At 38.5% G+C, this 15,504-nt stretch overlaps 1 protein-coding gene across 2 annotated transcripts in view; it reads left to right on the top strand.

The window, feature by feature from the left end:
- The window catches only part of PACRG (parkin coregulated), a 515,599-nt gene that overhangs the window by 294,959 nt on the left and 205,136 nt on the right, over positions 1 to 15,504 (top strand). Inside the window, exon 4 of one of the 2 annotated variants that reach the window (XM_065888883.1) lies at positions 6,275 to 6,424. In XM_065888883.1, coding sequence (XP_065744955.1) covers positions 6,275 to 6,424 — 150 coding nt within the window. Of the gene's footprint in view, positions 1 to 6,274; positions 6,429 to 15,504 lie in introns of both variants that reach the window. The other variant, XM_065888882.1, reaches the window with a different exon arrangement.

Raw genomic sequence — 15,504 nt, 5'->3', positions numbered from 1 at the left:
AATCTCAATTATTAATTAAATATTTCAACATCAGAAAAAATAATACTTAAAATACTTTAAGACATCTATAATAGGCAAATTCATAGAAACAGAATGTAGATTGTAGGTTACCAAGGGCTCAAGGGGAAGTGAGTGGGGAGGGTTTTTTTAAAGAGGTATAGAGTTTCTGTTTTGTGTGATGGAAAATTTTGGAAATAGTGGTGATAATAGTACAATACAGTGAATGTAACTAATGCCACTGAATTGTACACTTAAAAATGGTTAAATAACATTTTATATTATATATATTTTACACAGTAAATTGAAAAATATATCATTTAAGATACCAAGATGAATAAAAACGATTCAAACACTAGTAAACCTAACAAAAGTATACAGAATCTACTTGAAAAATACTATAAAGCTTTTCCGAGGAGTTTAATAAAAAACAAGAACAGTTGAAGAGATACATGTTCCTAACTGGAAAGATGGCCATTTCCTCCAAATTACTCTCTAAATTTATTGGAAATTTTATCAAAGTGCCAAGCATACTTTTTAACCTGACTAAAGTATTCTAAATTTTCTCTCAAAATGTAAATAGTTGAGAATAATCAAGAAAATATTGAGAAAGAATAAGGAGACAGGGCCAGAATTCTGCTACATTAAAACATATAAATTATAATCATGAACAGTAATATTTTAGGGAAATATGGAAGGTACATTGATTTTTTTAAAAAATCAGTGTAAAAAAAAGGTATTTTTTAATAGAATAAGATCCAGTGTCTATATATGCCAGTGGATAAGATAGTCTCTATTGTATCTGAGCTTATAAATCTCCAGTATTTACTGTGTTTACATTCTATTTTCAAAATGAGAGCAGAGTGAATATACACTTTATAACCTTCTGCTTTACTCACCTGTATCTTATAAACATTTTCCTATTTTAAAAATATTTTCTATTATATGACTTTAATAGCTATAATTTTCCATTGTATAGGTATACCAGATTTTACTTAAATAAGCCAGTGTTTGAGGGAACATTTAGATGGTTTCTAATTATAAGTAATACTATTGATACATCCTATCCTATAACTCTTTCTGCACAGCTGCATACTTGCTTTGACTAAATGCCCAGAAGTAAAATTGCTGGGTCAAGTGTTGCATGCATGTTGCTATAGAACGATTGTGATGGTTTACAATATGGTACCTAGGAGAGTGCCTCTTTTCCCAGACCTGTTTCCATACTGAGTATTAAATTTTCAAAAACTTTTTGTTAATATGATATTCAAAATTATAGAGTAGTGTTTCATTTCATTTGATTATCAGTGAAGTTGAAAACTCTACAATAGAACTTGTTCACTTGTATTTATTAATTTGTGTATTGTCTATTTATATTATATGCCCATTTTTTACATTAGCAGTTTCAGTCTTTTATTGGTTTGTGGTACTATTTGTATGTCAAGGATATTAACATTTATACCATATGTCAAAAATATTTCTTAGAATTTATTGTTTGCTTTTACATTTTGTTTGTTGTATCCAATTTTAAAAGAAGTAGAAATATTTCCATCTATTCCTGATTCCACAGTAGTGAATCATAATCTAATAGTAGAAAATGTTCTCACTTTGCAAAAAATCATAGCAATAATGGAAATTATGCTTGAGAAAATCATACATGTAACTTACAACCATCTAAGATGAATGTTTTACTACTTTGGCTTTAAATTATTTTTTCCTTATTCTTCAACAATTTCTATACATCTGGAAGCTCTATCTTGTTGATCATACTTGAAAGCAGTAAGCAGTACAATAGAAATCTAATTTTCTGAATATAAAGGCTCCCCTGGTTGATCTATAATGTCAGTAGATTTCTCGTGTTAGACCCTTTTCAAAACCTTAAATCTTGAGTTCAGAGTCCTCACTTAAATCTTGACAATTGCTTTCAGGCCCATCAACACAAGAATAAACACATTTCTTCTCTTTCAAGCTATAGAATCATATTCTCTTTATATCTGTTAACATACTTTTTCAAAAGAAAAGAACTTTGTTTCAAAAAAAAAACAACCTCTTTTTTATTTAGTTCTACTGGGACAGTAAGAACAAAAATACTTCCAACTTAATGGTATATCTTAATTCCCCAAGAATGAGGAACAAAAATAGAACTGAGGAACTGAAGTGGAAATGGGCAATATAAAAAAAATCCCTCTAAGGTGAACTTAAGGGGCTTTTCTAGCGCATACCATGGCTCTATTTCACAGCTACTGCAGAAGTTTTAGAGCCAGTCCCTGGTCATTTAGGATGCCTCAGGGTTCCATTTTAGATGTCATTAAGAGTAACAGTTGAAGCATTTTACTTGTCAGTCTTTGTCATTTCAATAACATTTTTCACAATCATGTTAGTTCAATCGGTGTTGCGATGAGATAAAATAATTATTTCTTAATAGCTATTATTACTATCCATGGTGAGAGAGATTATAAATTTATCCCCAGGCAGTCACTTAGCCATATGTACAGGGATAAACCTAATCAACAAAAGTTCGACGTTATTATTACTCATATATATAAAAAGGTTTACTCCTTAATATATTCTATATGGCAAGACTCTTCTCTAACATTGGTAGCAGATGAGCATACCTTAGCCTGTTTTATTGCAAGCTTTGGCATATATACTCTAAAAGAAGGGCACTTGACAAGCCAGCATTCAGTAGGCGCTACAGCCACTGCTATCTTTTCTGCAGTCAGCAGATGGGCTCTACGCATGCTCAGATAGCTCTCTCTTCTACTACTTTCAGTAGGTTCTCCTACTTGTGACTTTATAGTGTCAACAGAAAGGCTTTCTTGGGAAAAAAAAAAACCCACAAAATGGAATGAAATTATATGCACTCAATTTTATTTATTTTAATATATAAAAAATTAAAACAACAAACTCACGTAATTCTGTTTCGATGTCTCATCGTTCCTGGCTAAGGAGCTTATAAAGCATTTAGCTGGATGTGGCTGTGAGCCCTTTTTAAGGAGCGGGGTGGGATAGAGGGACGAATAGTAAGAAAAGACAGAAACCCAGGATTTTACACATCTGATTCTATTTGGCTGATAAGACAAGACAGGACCTAGGGACCTTTTAGCTTGGGGAAAAGTACTGTGCCTCACTCTCCTTTTATGTACATCTACACATACTCACATCCTTCTTCCCACCATTTCTAAATGATCCCAAGGAAAACACATACACAATGACAAAAGCGTTTGGAAGACTGCTTCTTTGCTGTCTTGGGCTTTGTTCTCACATTGCTAAGTAGAATTTTATCCCTATGAGCTGGAGTAGACCTTATAAAAGAAGTCCTTTATCCAAGAGGGGGCAATCTAGCATGCTGTTCCCTCTCCTTCATCCTGATAACATCTACCCGTCCCTTAGGTCCTTACCTGTGTCTGGGAGCCTTCCCTGCTTTGTACGCTGGGCTGGATGCCTTTTGGATTTGCTGTTTAAATACCATATCCTTCTTATGAAATCTCAACACACTTGTAGTATTTGTTTAATATCTTCTTCCATACTATATTGTAAGCCCCAGGGGGCTGAGTACCATAACTGTCTTGTTCACTTCTATATCTCCAATTCTTAAAACAATAACTGGTGCATAATGCATTCTCAATAAATATTTGGTGAATGAGGATTGAGTAAACTAATATATGTAAAGTACTCAGTTTAATTCCTGGCGGATAGAGGTGCCCAATACATGTTAGCTACTAGTATATGAACCGTCACACAGATCTGTGCAGTACCAAACCCTAAACATGTTGAGCTTCATTGGTAGACGTTTTGAAAGAATGTCCACTGCCCATAATACTCAGAAATGATATTTCTGCAGGCTCCCAGTTCTCTTCTGTTAAACGAAGTTGCGTCAGTAAAGCAGGGATCAGTAACCTCTGGCTTCCTAAAAAGACAAAACAATTTTAGCTTGGATAAGACCAAAGACCAGAAGAAAGGACCCCCACTACCACTACAAAACACTCTACCTGACCTTCTCCCTCTCCAACTTTCTGTGGTTCTCTGAAGCTCTGCTCTTGAGCATCTCATTACTACAGCTTTTAGGCTAAATTACAGCATTCTATTTTTAGTTATTTCTCAGAATATATGGTATGGTCTGCAGTGTGTCTAAATGCTGTAATAATGAGCCATCATGCAAATTCCATAGTTCTATTTAACTTGGTTCCTTGTGTTGAAGCTGAGCCTTCTCTATTCATTGTATGTGTTTGCTTTCAAACCAAACAGGAATGTAGTCTGAACTGGACCAGAAGTTGTGGGGTTGCCCTGAGGTGTTTTCATACCTCAACCCCCATTTTTTTGCTGGAGGGGATGAAGCTGACCACACTTTAGTTTTAAACACTTCCTAGTGATTCCAAAGAGAATAGCTGTGAAACCACTAAATGATACCTTATATTCTTGTATTTTCAATTGAGAATTTTGTTTGGTTCAAACTTACCTTAAGTGTCACCCTTGTGCCTGGCTAGTTTGTACTTTATTCTGTAGGAAATGGTGTGGGGGAGACTCTGAACTCTCTGAGCAGGTAGAGAGATTATCAAATACGTTCTAAGAAGGTAAATCCAGCAGCAGTGTGAAAAGACAGGTTGAGGGAGCGGAGAAAGACAGAAAGATGGCAGGTGGGTTAGGAAGGTATGGCAGTTCTCCAGTAGAGGAGTTCTAAGGGCCAGAATCAGAGGATAGATGGAGAGGATGGAGCCCCAAGACCAGAGGAGAGGTGGTGAGGATGGAGTCCCAGCACCAGGGGAGAGGTGGTGAGGTTGGAGACCCAGGACCAGAGGAGAGGTGGTGAGGATGGAGACCCAGGACCAAGGGGGAGGTGGTGAGAATAGAGCTCCAGGACCAGAGGAGTGGAGGTGAGGATGGAGCCCCAGGACCAGGGGAGAGGTGGTGAGGGTGGAGCCCGGGGACTAGAAGGGTAGAGGTGAGGATGGGAGGAGGGCACAAATTCAAGAGCTACTTCAAAAACAGAATAAGATGACTTCGCAACATGAAGAATGCAAGGGATGAGAAACAGATTTTGACCCTGGATACCTGGGAACCTGGTTGTATCAATACTAAATATGGGGTAAATAGGTAAAAGGTAAAGTTTATGGGGGAAACTTATCTTTGGAGCAAACTGAATTTGAGGTTATCGCAAGACATAGCCTACTGGAAATGTGAGCTGGAGTTCAAGAACAATGTTAGGACTGCCTCACAAGTACAGTGACCATGGTGTCATTCCTTTGGATGGACTGGTTCCTTTTGTCCCTCCGTAAATGGCACATGCTTTAAAGTCATAGTCAATTTTTTCTTTAGACGGTCGAATATTACAAATAAGAGCCTCTGACTTTGTCCTGAAGTAGTCTCGGGCATTGCAATTTATCAGTCACCACCTTTGACCTTCTATAATAGATGCTTCATATGGCTTTTCTATTTAAATCATAGAAATTTTGGCCATTTTAGAAAGTAAATAATAGGTTCCCATGGTTAAGGACCAAGAAAGTGTGGGGGAGTTGGCTGTGTTTATACAGCCAGTTATCCGTGTCCTTGTCCCTGGGCCTCTGCATCCCCACTGGAGCAGGTTTCCAGACCCTGCACTTGGGGGACACCAGGTAACTTACTGTCTCCTGTTCTATCTCTGCAGTACAGCTTGTTACTGTGCATTCAGAATTGTTCTTTAAAAACATTTTGCATGCCTTTGGTATCTTAGTTATATACAGTTAATTCCTTCTAAAGATCTGAACGTTAAAAATGTTTGCTTTTCTTCCCTACTTTCTTGAGAGTCTAATTATAGTCACTTTATGGTCACTTCTACCAACAATGTTCTCGATGTTTGTAACCAGTCTATAGTTTCTACTCATACACAGCATAACCAGTCTCTTCCTCCCCCAAAAATGTTTTTTCCTGGCAACAGTTTTAAGCATAGCATGGATTGCTAACTGAAAGGGATCGTTGCATAAAAAGTTATGTGTTGTCAACCTCCACGGGGTCCTTTAGCAACACGAACTGATCTTTTACCTTTCATGCTACTTGTCCATCACCAGCCTCTTAGGATTGATGAGGAATCAGTGCAAGTCGGGAGAACAAACAATACACAAACACGATCCTGTTTATAGCGTTAACAGTGCATCATTCAAAGCTGTAATAAGCCAGGCTCATCCCATGGGTGATCCCCAGTAGAGTACAGTTTAATTAAGTGGTCTACGAGACGACTTCCCTTAACATTGTAGAAATGAATGCTTTCTATTTTTGGCTTGTTCCTTTTCCTACTGTATAGATGCCTTGAACCTCCGAAACCGACAGGTCATCTGCGTCACTCTCAAAGTCCTACAGCATCTGGTTGTGTCCGCTGAGATGGTGGGTGAAGCTTTGGTGCCCTATTACCGTCAAATCCTCCCCATCCTCAACATCTTTAAGAATATGAATGGTGAGCTAATATCCCAGAAGTCAAAATGTCTTTTAAGCACTAAGAAAGGGAATGGTTTGAGGTAGAGTTAATTAGCAACACGCTTAGGATTTATTATTGCATATAAAGCAAGATCCATTCGGAGATCTAAGTAGCATAACTCCTACCTCTTCTCCTGCCACTCCCTAGGGAAAGAGTAAAATTAACAATTTCATTTATTACTCCTCACATGTACAGCTTACTTACTCAGTACAGAAGCACTGAAACAGTTCTATAATCTTCCCATAATTAAATTGTAAAGTTTTTTTTAAATGGTCTTCTGAATACGTTAGTAGGTTTTGAGTTTGTCCTTTCTCTTGATGGTAATTCTACCTTCAGGTATTTCCTGTTAAAATTACAGTCAGTTTTTATAATTGATTTAAGAGGAATTTTTAAAGCAATATTATTAAAATCTGGTACAGGCGCTTTGGAGAGTTTTAATATAAGTTCTATTTCTATTTAAAAAAAAGAAAAATAGATGATTCGTAGTTACTTAGCTGATGGTGCGTGCTGATTAAATATATATGTGCTGATGTATTTATTTTTTAAAGTAGTATTCTATAAGGTTTGGAAAGCACTGATGCACTGAAGTGGATCTGCTTCACCCAAGGGTATTAGCAAGTTGTGGTGACCTCCTGGCAGGCAGTGGATGTACATCTGTTCATTGACACTGTGATTTTCCTTCTGTACCTCTTGAAACGATGTGAATCTAATTTTCTTTTATGTTGCTAACTTTGAAGTTCCATACTTCTTACGTGCACGGTGTAAGCCAACATTTGAAGTTAATTTCTGACAGCCATGTAAGTAAGTTAGTAATTTAGTGGAACAGTGCGTGAAAATTTTGCAACACAATCTGCTTATTGTACAGACAAGAAAAAATCAAACTAAAAACTGAACATATGACAGCTTCAATCACAAAGAAGTCCTGTTTCTGGAATCATTATTTTTCATATATTTCCTAAACTGCTATTAAAAGTCTCCCTAGTCAGGCAGACTATTCAGGAAATCATGGGATCATCAGAGTCTTTAGCTGTCTTTCAGGAGTAGGGCCTCCCTATATGTTTAATATTAAACATTTTTAATAAAAAGGACTTCAACTGGGGTTATGGGAGCTTAAGAATGCTCATAATGGAATGAATTGATATCCATTCCAAAATATCTAAGCACTACAGAGTTAATGTGGTCATTTAGATGAGATGGTCACTCTTTCAGAAAAGTAAAAACTGGGTGTTAGTAATTCAGTCTTTTACAATCTAAACTGAAAGTTTTAGTAACAGCATTTCTACTTTGTGGAAAATACTTGCTTAAATATTCTTGATTCATAATTCATATTTTTACTGCAGAGCGGCATCAAATAAGAGATAGATGTAAAGACAGGAATGCTAGAGATAAAGACAGAAACGGAAGGATCAGGGAACACTCACCCCCAGAAGTCTCAGTTACAGTTAACACTTTTGAAGTGTGTGATTCACAAATGTTTCCTCAGTAGTCCTCACAGAAACCTATGATGTATGTCCTATTACTATTTCCATTTTTTAGCTGCAAAAGTTGCCTCTCTGTAACTCTTCCCCTCCATAAACATTTGCTTCTGTACTTGCCTCTCATGGAAGATGAGTGCCAGCATCCCCCTCCCTTGCTTGAGTAGGAGTAGGGGGAGGCCACACGCTTAATGCTCTCCTTGTCCTACAATGGGATCCGGAATTTAAATCTAAGCAACATTTTGTATCTTTGTATAAAATAAGAAAGACAGTGATATTCAAAAGATGATTAGAATCTCCCTCATCCTCAAGGAACCCTGTAAAGAAGAATAAGCACAGCTGCCCCTAAGACAGATAAATCTCTTGGGAGCTCTAGACTATTAAACAAAAACAATTGGTTTCTACATATTCCTCATTATACTACTTATTTAATTCTTTAACTTACAAATGTTCCTATGCTTCACAAAAGCAGTGACTGAGTTTAGGAATACATCACCTGTTTATTTACAGTTTATATCATGGCTTTAATTGGTCCCACACCTAGCTGATTATTTTGGAACATTTCTAAATGTATGCAGCAGGAATTCTGCATTCAACTATTTTTCTGGTTAATATCTTTCTGACATTTGAGCGGAAAAACTATTAGCTTCAGCTTCATTTTCTACTTATCTTAGAAACCTGTCAGTACAATGCCAGAATGCAGTTTGCTGTATTTCCAGAGGGTCATCTTACAAAATTGGAGCATTCTAGCTATAAAACTTAAAACTATTCTTCAAAGTGGCTCTTACCACAGATCCAGTTCTACTAGTAGAAGCTTATCACAGGATTTCCAAATACAATACTATTTTCAGTCTAAAAATAATTTAGCTTTAATAGTATTTTAATAAACCTTGCTTTATGATTATATTTTATTCATATTCACAGAACCATATATACATTTTTATTTAACCAGGTGTCTTTAGTAACAGATGTATTTAGTTACAATTAAAAATAAATTAGAAATGGACAGCATGTAGCATTAGAAAAAATATTTCATCCTTAATTTCAATGTATCTGAGAACAATTTCATATTCTGTTTCCTTTTTCCCTACCTTCATGTAATCAATGTCTTGTTAAATTCATATTCAAAGATACATTTTTCCAGTCCCACAACAAAATAGTTTTGAGAGTGAGACCCAATATAAATGCCCAAAAGAATGAAAGAGAGAATATTCCTTCAAATATAATGACCTTATCCTTCTGTTAATGTTCCCTCGAAGCACAAGCTTTAGCATAATTCTACTGCCTGCTCCTTTTTGCAATTTCTGTCCTATTTTAATGTCAGCTGGACTTTCTCTGAAATGATCAGAGGGGCTGAGTAGCTAGCGAACGCACAGCCATGTCAGCAGTCTTCCCAGGGGACCAGTGGGAAATAGGTAGACCGGGGGGAGCACGTGACACTGGTAGCACCAACCGGTGTCCCCATCCACACTTCTACAGGTAATGAAACTTACTGCCAGCCCCGCAAGATCAGTCCTGGTCTAGGAGAAAGAGTGGCTTTGTATTTCTATTTATAAATAACATACTTTCACAGGTTTTAATTAGGCTATAGTTAAAACAACAGCAGGCAAATCGGTGGAATAAAGAGTAATATTTGGGAGCAGAAGAATGTGACCTTAGGCAAATCATGTGACTTCTCGGAACTTAAATTTCTTCATCTGCACAAAATATTTATAGTAACGTCTTTTTTATAACGTTGGCAAAACAATTTGAGATAATGTACACCCCTTCATGTGGGGCCTGGCCTTGACTGAATATTAAATGAGATAGTCATTATTATCATACCACATTATATACACATACAATGTTATCCCTGTATGATATTATATACAAATATAGCAATACTGTATAAACTAGTATATAGCAGCTTGAAGAGGTGATTTAATGTATTGTATCCCCTGGTCACTTCTGTGAGCCTGTGAGTGAGGCATGACCTCCTGGTTTCCCCAGCGGCTGCAGTCCCCTTGCTTCGAAGGACTCACCTTGCCTCTGACTACCAAATGCCAGGTGGGTGGCCAGATAAATTAAGGACAATGGGATTCATTCAAGGATAACTGGTTTTCAAATCCATCCCTTCCTGGCAAGCTGAAACATGTGAATGCGGTTTGGGGGAAGGTCATTATCTTAAGAAGAGAAGCTGAGTGTGACAAACCAGGATCAGGGCCCTCTTTGGAAGATCCAAGCTAGTATCTAAGCTTGAACTTGTTTTCTTTCATTCTAAACAGTGAATTTTGGATATCTAAGACATGCTGTCTTTCCAGTGACTGCTGTGGGGTGAAAGAGAAAGAAGAGTTTCTATAACAACAATTTCTTCTATCCTGTGTTCTTTCACAAATGTTATTAAAGGTTACAGAAAATTAAGACAATAGGAATGCTCAATTTATAGCTTTCAGAGATGAAACCACAAAATTAATGATGCAGTGTATTTATTGCATTTGAGAAGCTTGAGCCAATAAATGGCACTAAAACATTTACAGCTAAAATATGGGGCTCTGCCAGCAGATTAAGGCTATCCAACAACCGTGTGTTTTGGAGGCAATCCTTATTTTGGTACTTTTGTTTCTGATTGCACCAGCAGTCCTAAAACAACCTCTAAGGGATATAGTTCAGAGACTCCAGGTATCAGCAGCTCTAAGAGTACATTAACTTTATGTCACAGAATATGCAAAGTAAATGTAATAACGAAATAACATGTTCCCAAGTGTGTGAAATCAAATAGTCTTTGATTTATCTAGGATACTCTAAGATGTATGCCATAAACTAATAGAAGTCCATGAAAAGAGATTTAAAATTTCCAATTCAAATTCAGACACATTACATAACACAGGAAATGAGAATGCATTAAATTTGCAAAACATTTTGGAAAGTTTGTACCAGGTCTTTCGTCCTGAAATTTAAGTAGTTTCTAAAAAATAGAACCAACTGTTTTCTACTGATAGTCTTTTAAAACAACTTCTAAGGAGAGCCTAAGAATTCTCAGTCAATCTGTTTCAGACCCTCTTTAGATATTTTTCTGAGTCCTATGGTACCTATTTTCATGGCCCTTTAAACTGCTGATGAACTTTTAAGAGCTGATTGTTCACCAAAAATGTCTGTAGTTCTTATGTCTTATAATTGACTTGTATAAAGTTTATTTCACAGAGCTTTTAATTTAATTTTGAAATTAAGGTTTATTCCCCCATGGAATTCTATACAATTTTTAGTATGATTTAGAAATTTGCTTCAAAGCTCCTTTGGAATCATTAGGCTTATTAGATTTGAAAGTCTTTGAAAGTCCTAAGTTTATTGAGGAAAGTATTAGAATACTACTCCAGCATTCCTGAAAGTTAGATTTGGAATGATCATGTATCTATCTAATCTCTTCTGAACTCTTCTTCCACTCAGATATAACTAGTTGGTCTGAAAAGAATCCTAGGATCCTAACCAAGCTGGCAGATCCATGTAGGTGCCCTTTGATCTGCACCTCTCTCCACATTTACTAAATATCAGCCTATTGGTTTCATAGTCCAAATGTGTCGGGATTTCTTTCTTCTGTGAGGAGTGTAGCACACTGAGAAGAATTAGGTGCTTAATATGTGTTTGTGTGGAATTTATTCACTATCCCAGTCTGCATGACCAATACTTATTTATTCAGTCTTGTCCTAAAGAGCCTCACTATTTCATGAGGTAGCCCATCCTACATCCAAAGAGAAAATCACTTCCTACAGTGAATGAAATATATGCCAAATATTTCTATCTGGCTTCTCTCTCTAGTCTAAACCACACAGAATAGTATCTAGTCCCTTTTCCAAATAACAGGCCCTCAAAAAATGATATAAAACTTTCCTACCCCTTCAATCTTCACTTCTCCAAGTTCAGTGTCCCTTCTTCCAAGCATTCTTTATAAGCAGAGGTTTCAGAGCCTTGAAGATCTTAGGGGATGGAGATGGTAGACCCATATACCTGTAAACACTGATGGCTCTGCAATAATCCAAGAGAGCAGCCCCAAGGGACAGATGGTCCTGGGAAAAGCCAAGGCTTCTGTGACTTCATTTGATGCACCTTATATGTGGTCAGCCCATAAAATGACCATCTTACTACTGTGAAATCTTACCATTATGTTGGGGTCAGGTGCATACTTTAAATTGCCTCTATCTGCTCTTCTCTGTAGACCCTCATGATTGCATCTGCCCAGAGGAAAAATTATTCTCAGAGTTGTCTATCTATATCTAGAAACACATGACCTGGTAGGATGATGACCAAGGGAATCAGAATCTAGTTCTGAAGGCTGTTTATTAGTTTCTTAGGGCCACTGTAATAAATTACCACAAACTGGGCAGCTTAAACAACAGAAATTTACTGTCTCACAGTTCTGAAGGCCAGAAGTCCAAAACCAAGTTGTCAGCAAGGCTGTGCTCTCCAGTCTTTAAGGAAGAATCCGTTCTCCACTTTTCTCCTAGCTTCTGGTGGGTCCAGCGCTCCTTGGCTTGTAGATGCATCACTTCACTGGCTGCCTCCATCTCCACATGACATTTTCCCCTGTGTGTCTGTCTTTGTGTCTCTTCTCTTCTATTAAGATACTTGTCCTTGTCAGGTTTGGATTAGGTGCCCGCCCTACTCCAGCACGACCTCATCTTAACTTTACTAATTACATCGGCAATGACCCTATTTCCAAATAGGAGGCTATTTGGAGGCTCCAGAAAGGGCTTCAATTTGGGGGGGGGGATGCTATTCAACTTGGGACAGACCATGTAACTGTCTCCCAGGGCGTGTGGAGGTGCGGCCCCATACTTGATGAGTAAAGTTGGAGGTTTCGCGTGCCATCCATTCCCTCACATCTCCATCACTGAACGAGGACTGGCTGCACAAAACCTGATGAGAACTCCCCCTTTTAATAACAAGGAAAAATTCTCTTCCTTTTCCCTTCATCAGGAAGGGGGTGTTCAGTTAAGAAAGGACAGGGATCTAGGTAAGTTTGGAGTAGAGGGGATAGCAGGAGATTTTTTTTTTCCTTTGGTAATGTTGCAAACTGACAAAGAGAGGTGAGCGAATGCTTTCGCGGCTCTGGGCGCTGCCCGGGATATCCCAGACTCCCAAGGGCATGCTGCCACCCACCTTCCAGAGGACCCCAGGCACCCACTCAGGGTGGCAGACTGCATTGCCTGCGCCTGTCCCTGCCCAACCAGCTGGGCAAGAGGGTCAGGCCACTCTGTACCTGAATGGGGTTTGGATCAATAAATAGGGGTTCAGCTTGTGAACCAGGACAGGTGGGAAAATGTGTGGAAAAACAAGAGATGGGAGAGTGTTTAAGAGCAAAGTTTCTGTGTCAGGGTTGCTTGGGTTTGAATCCTGGCTCAGGGTTTGTGACCTTGGACGGGTTACGTAACTACTCTGTGCTTTAATCTCCTTCATTTGAAAAGCAAGTTGTAGATGAAAAACTGCTCATTGACCCGCAGAGAACTGCAGGAGATCATTTTGTAGGAGTGTGGGCAGCATGAGGGTAAGGGGAATAGATGATTAAATGTGAGTGAAATTGCTTTACAGATTAGCAGGTGTTACAAGTCTGTCACCTGCATCACGAGGTTGTGGAGAAAACTATATGTATGTAGTTTTGTGTTCCTTCAAAGAAAGTTAAGTGGCATCTATTAGAATTAATATGATAATTTAGTAAGGTGATTAGATGCAAAATAAACGTTCAAGAATCCATTTTTTTTTAATGTGCCAGCAGTCAGAAATACAATGCATTGTTTTATAGATGCTAATAGTTCCGACTTGCAGAAATATTCCATCAGAGGTAAACTTTTACTGTTCCGCTCTCCCTCCCCTGGAAGATAGTTTTAGTTCCTTCTTTGGATTTCCTAATTCATTTCAGAAGAGGGCAGAAGTATTTACCTAATCAAACGGCTTTACCTTGGTAAACCAGAAGTTTACGAAGAATTGCCTGCCCTGATGTACTGTTGAAAACCCAGCCTCTTTCCAAGACAGACACTGCTTTCAGTTTCTGAATTGCTTTTATATTTGCAGTTTCTTTTTATGAATCTTTCCAAATCTCAGTGTTCAGGTTGCATCCTGGGCGTCCCAGGTTCACTTGCATTTGCTACATCATTCTGGTTTTACCACTGCTCCCACCATGTGTAACTTCACCTAAAGGGATCAGACTGTCAGAAGAACTCCGATTTGCAGACAGATTCACCGCCCAGGCACATCTTGATAGTCCTGGACCAGAGGCAAGTTTGATGGATCGAATTTGCATAGTTAATCATAAAAAAAATCAATTTCATCATGGAAAGAAAGGATTGACCTGCTAGTTGGAATGGGCCCCATGGCCTACACCCTGATTCTTGACCTTGAGGGACCAACCTAAAACCAGTCCAAAGACTCTCAGGAAACAGCACCAGAAGCAAACCCAAACATCACGTCCTCCCAGGAACCTCCCCTGATTCCCTTCTGATTTGTAGAATGGAGTCCTCTTCTGTAGGTCTTTCCGAAATCTCTCACGCTGGGTAGATTTCATTTCCTGGGTTTATCGCCTCAACTAGCCCGGGGTGGGCTGGGTCAGATGCAGGGAGAGAGTGGGGACAACTGGCCATTTCTTAATCTGTCTGCTAAGCTGTTTGCAGTGTCTGTTTTGTCACCCCTCGCACCCCCTCTGAGGTACTCCGCAGAGGATCCACAGACAAAGTGATTTGATCCCAGCTGGTTCCCAGTCCTAGGCCACTGGCATCGTCACTGCTCACTGGAAACTGGCACGTTTCTGAATAGGAGATTTCCACCAGCTCAGCCAAGGCTTTTGAGATATGCCTCCAGAAATCTGTATAATATGCTTTAATGTATTTAAAGGCTCAAGGTGGGTCCCAAATGTGGATATTAGCCCAAGGGAAAAGTGTTCTTTTCTGTTTATGCAACAGAAAGTTTTACTTAATCTGACCAAGAAAGCACATAGTGATTTCTAAAGCTGTAATTTAAGGAGGCTCCTATATTCAGCCGGATCATAATTTGTACTTTTAAAATCACCTAAAATATCACCCATTGTGGATTTGCTGATAATTAAGGTCTCATTCTCATTTTCCTTTATATGCAAATCTTTCAGGAGCACCCGTAAATGACTTTTTAGAGGTCTCTATGTGGATGTTGCAGAGAAAATAAGAATGTCACCAGTATAATTGTTGTGTTGAATAGTCGTTATTCATGACACAATTAAAAGGCAAGTTTAAAAGGGGGTTGGAGACCAAAAAATGAGGTTTATTCACTGGGGGAGCCTTGCCCTGACACTGCATAAAACTTAATAGGGGCCTTCATGGTTCCACTCACCCATGGGATCCTCAGGCACTTTGAGTCACACACACAATTCCAGTGCTTAGAATCCCTTCTTTAAACAGATTGATCAAAACTCTAAACTTGATCTACCCTCAAGTATTCTCCCCTCTCCCAGCTCGGATCTGATTCAGGCTGGACGCTGGCAGTGGGACAAGGGGGTGGAGTGGCTTCACCTCTCTTTTCCTGCCCTGTACGTTGCTCTGGGCGGTCAGGGTCGGGGAGGCGGGCTGCGAGGAGAGCAGAAGCTCC

The sequence above is a fragment of the Phocoena phocoena genome, chromosome 12 (genome assembly GCF_963924675.1).
Source record: "Phocoena phocoena chromosome 12, mPhoPho1.1, whole genome shotgun sequence".
Lineage (NCBI taxonomy): Eukaryota > Metazoa > Chordata > Mammalia > Artiodactyla > Phocoenidae > Phocoena > Phocoena phocoena.
Note: the sequence above shows the minus strand (reverse complement) of the source record. Positions and strands in the feature narration are given on the sequence as shown.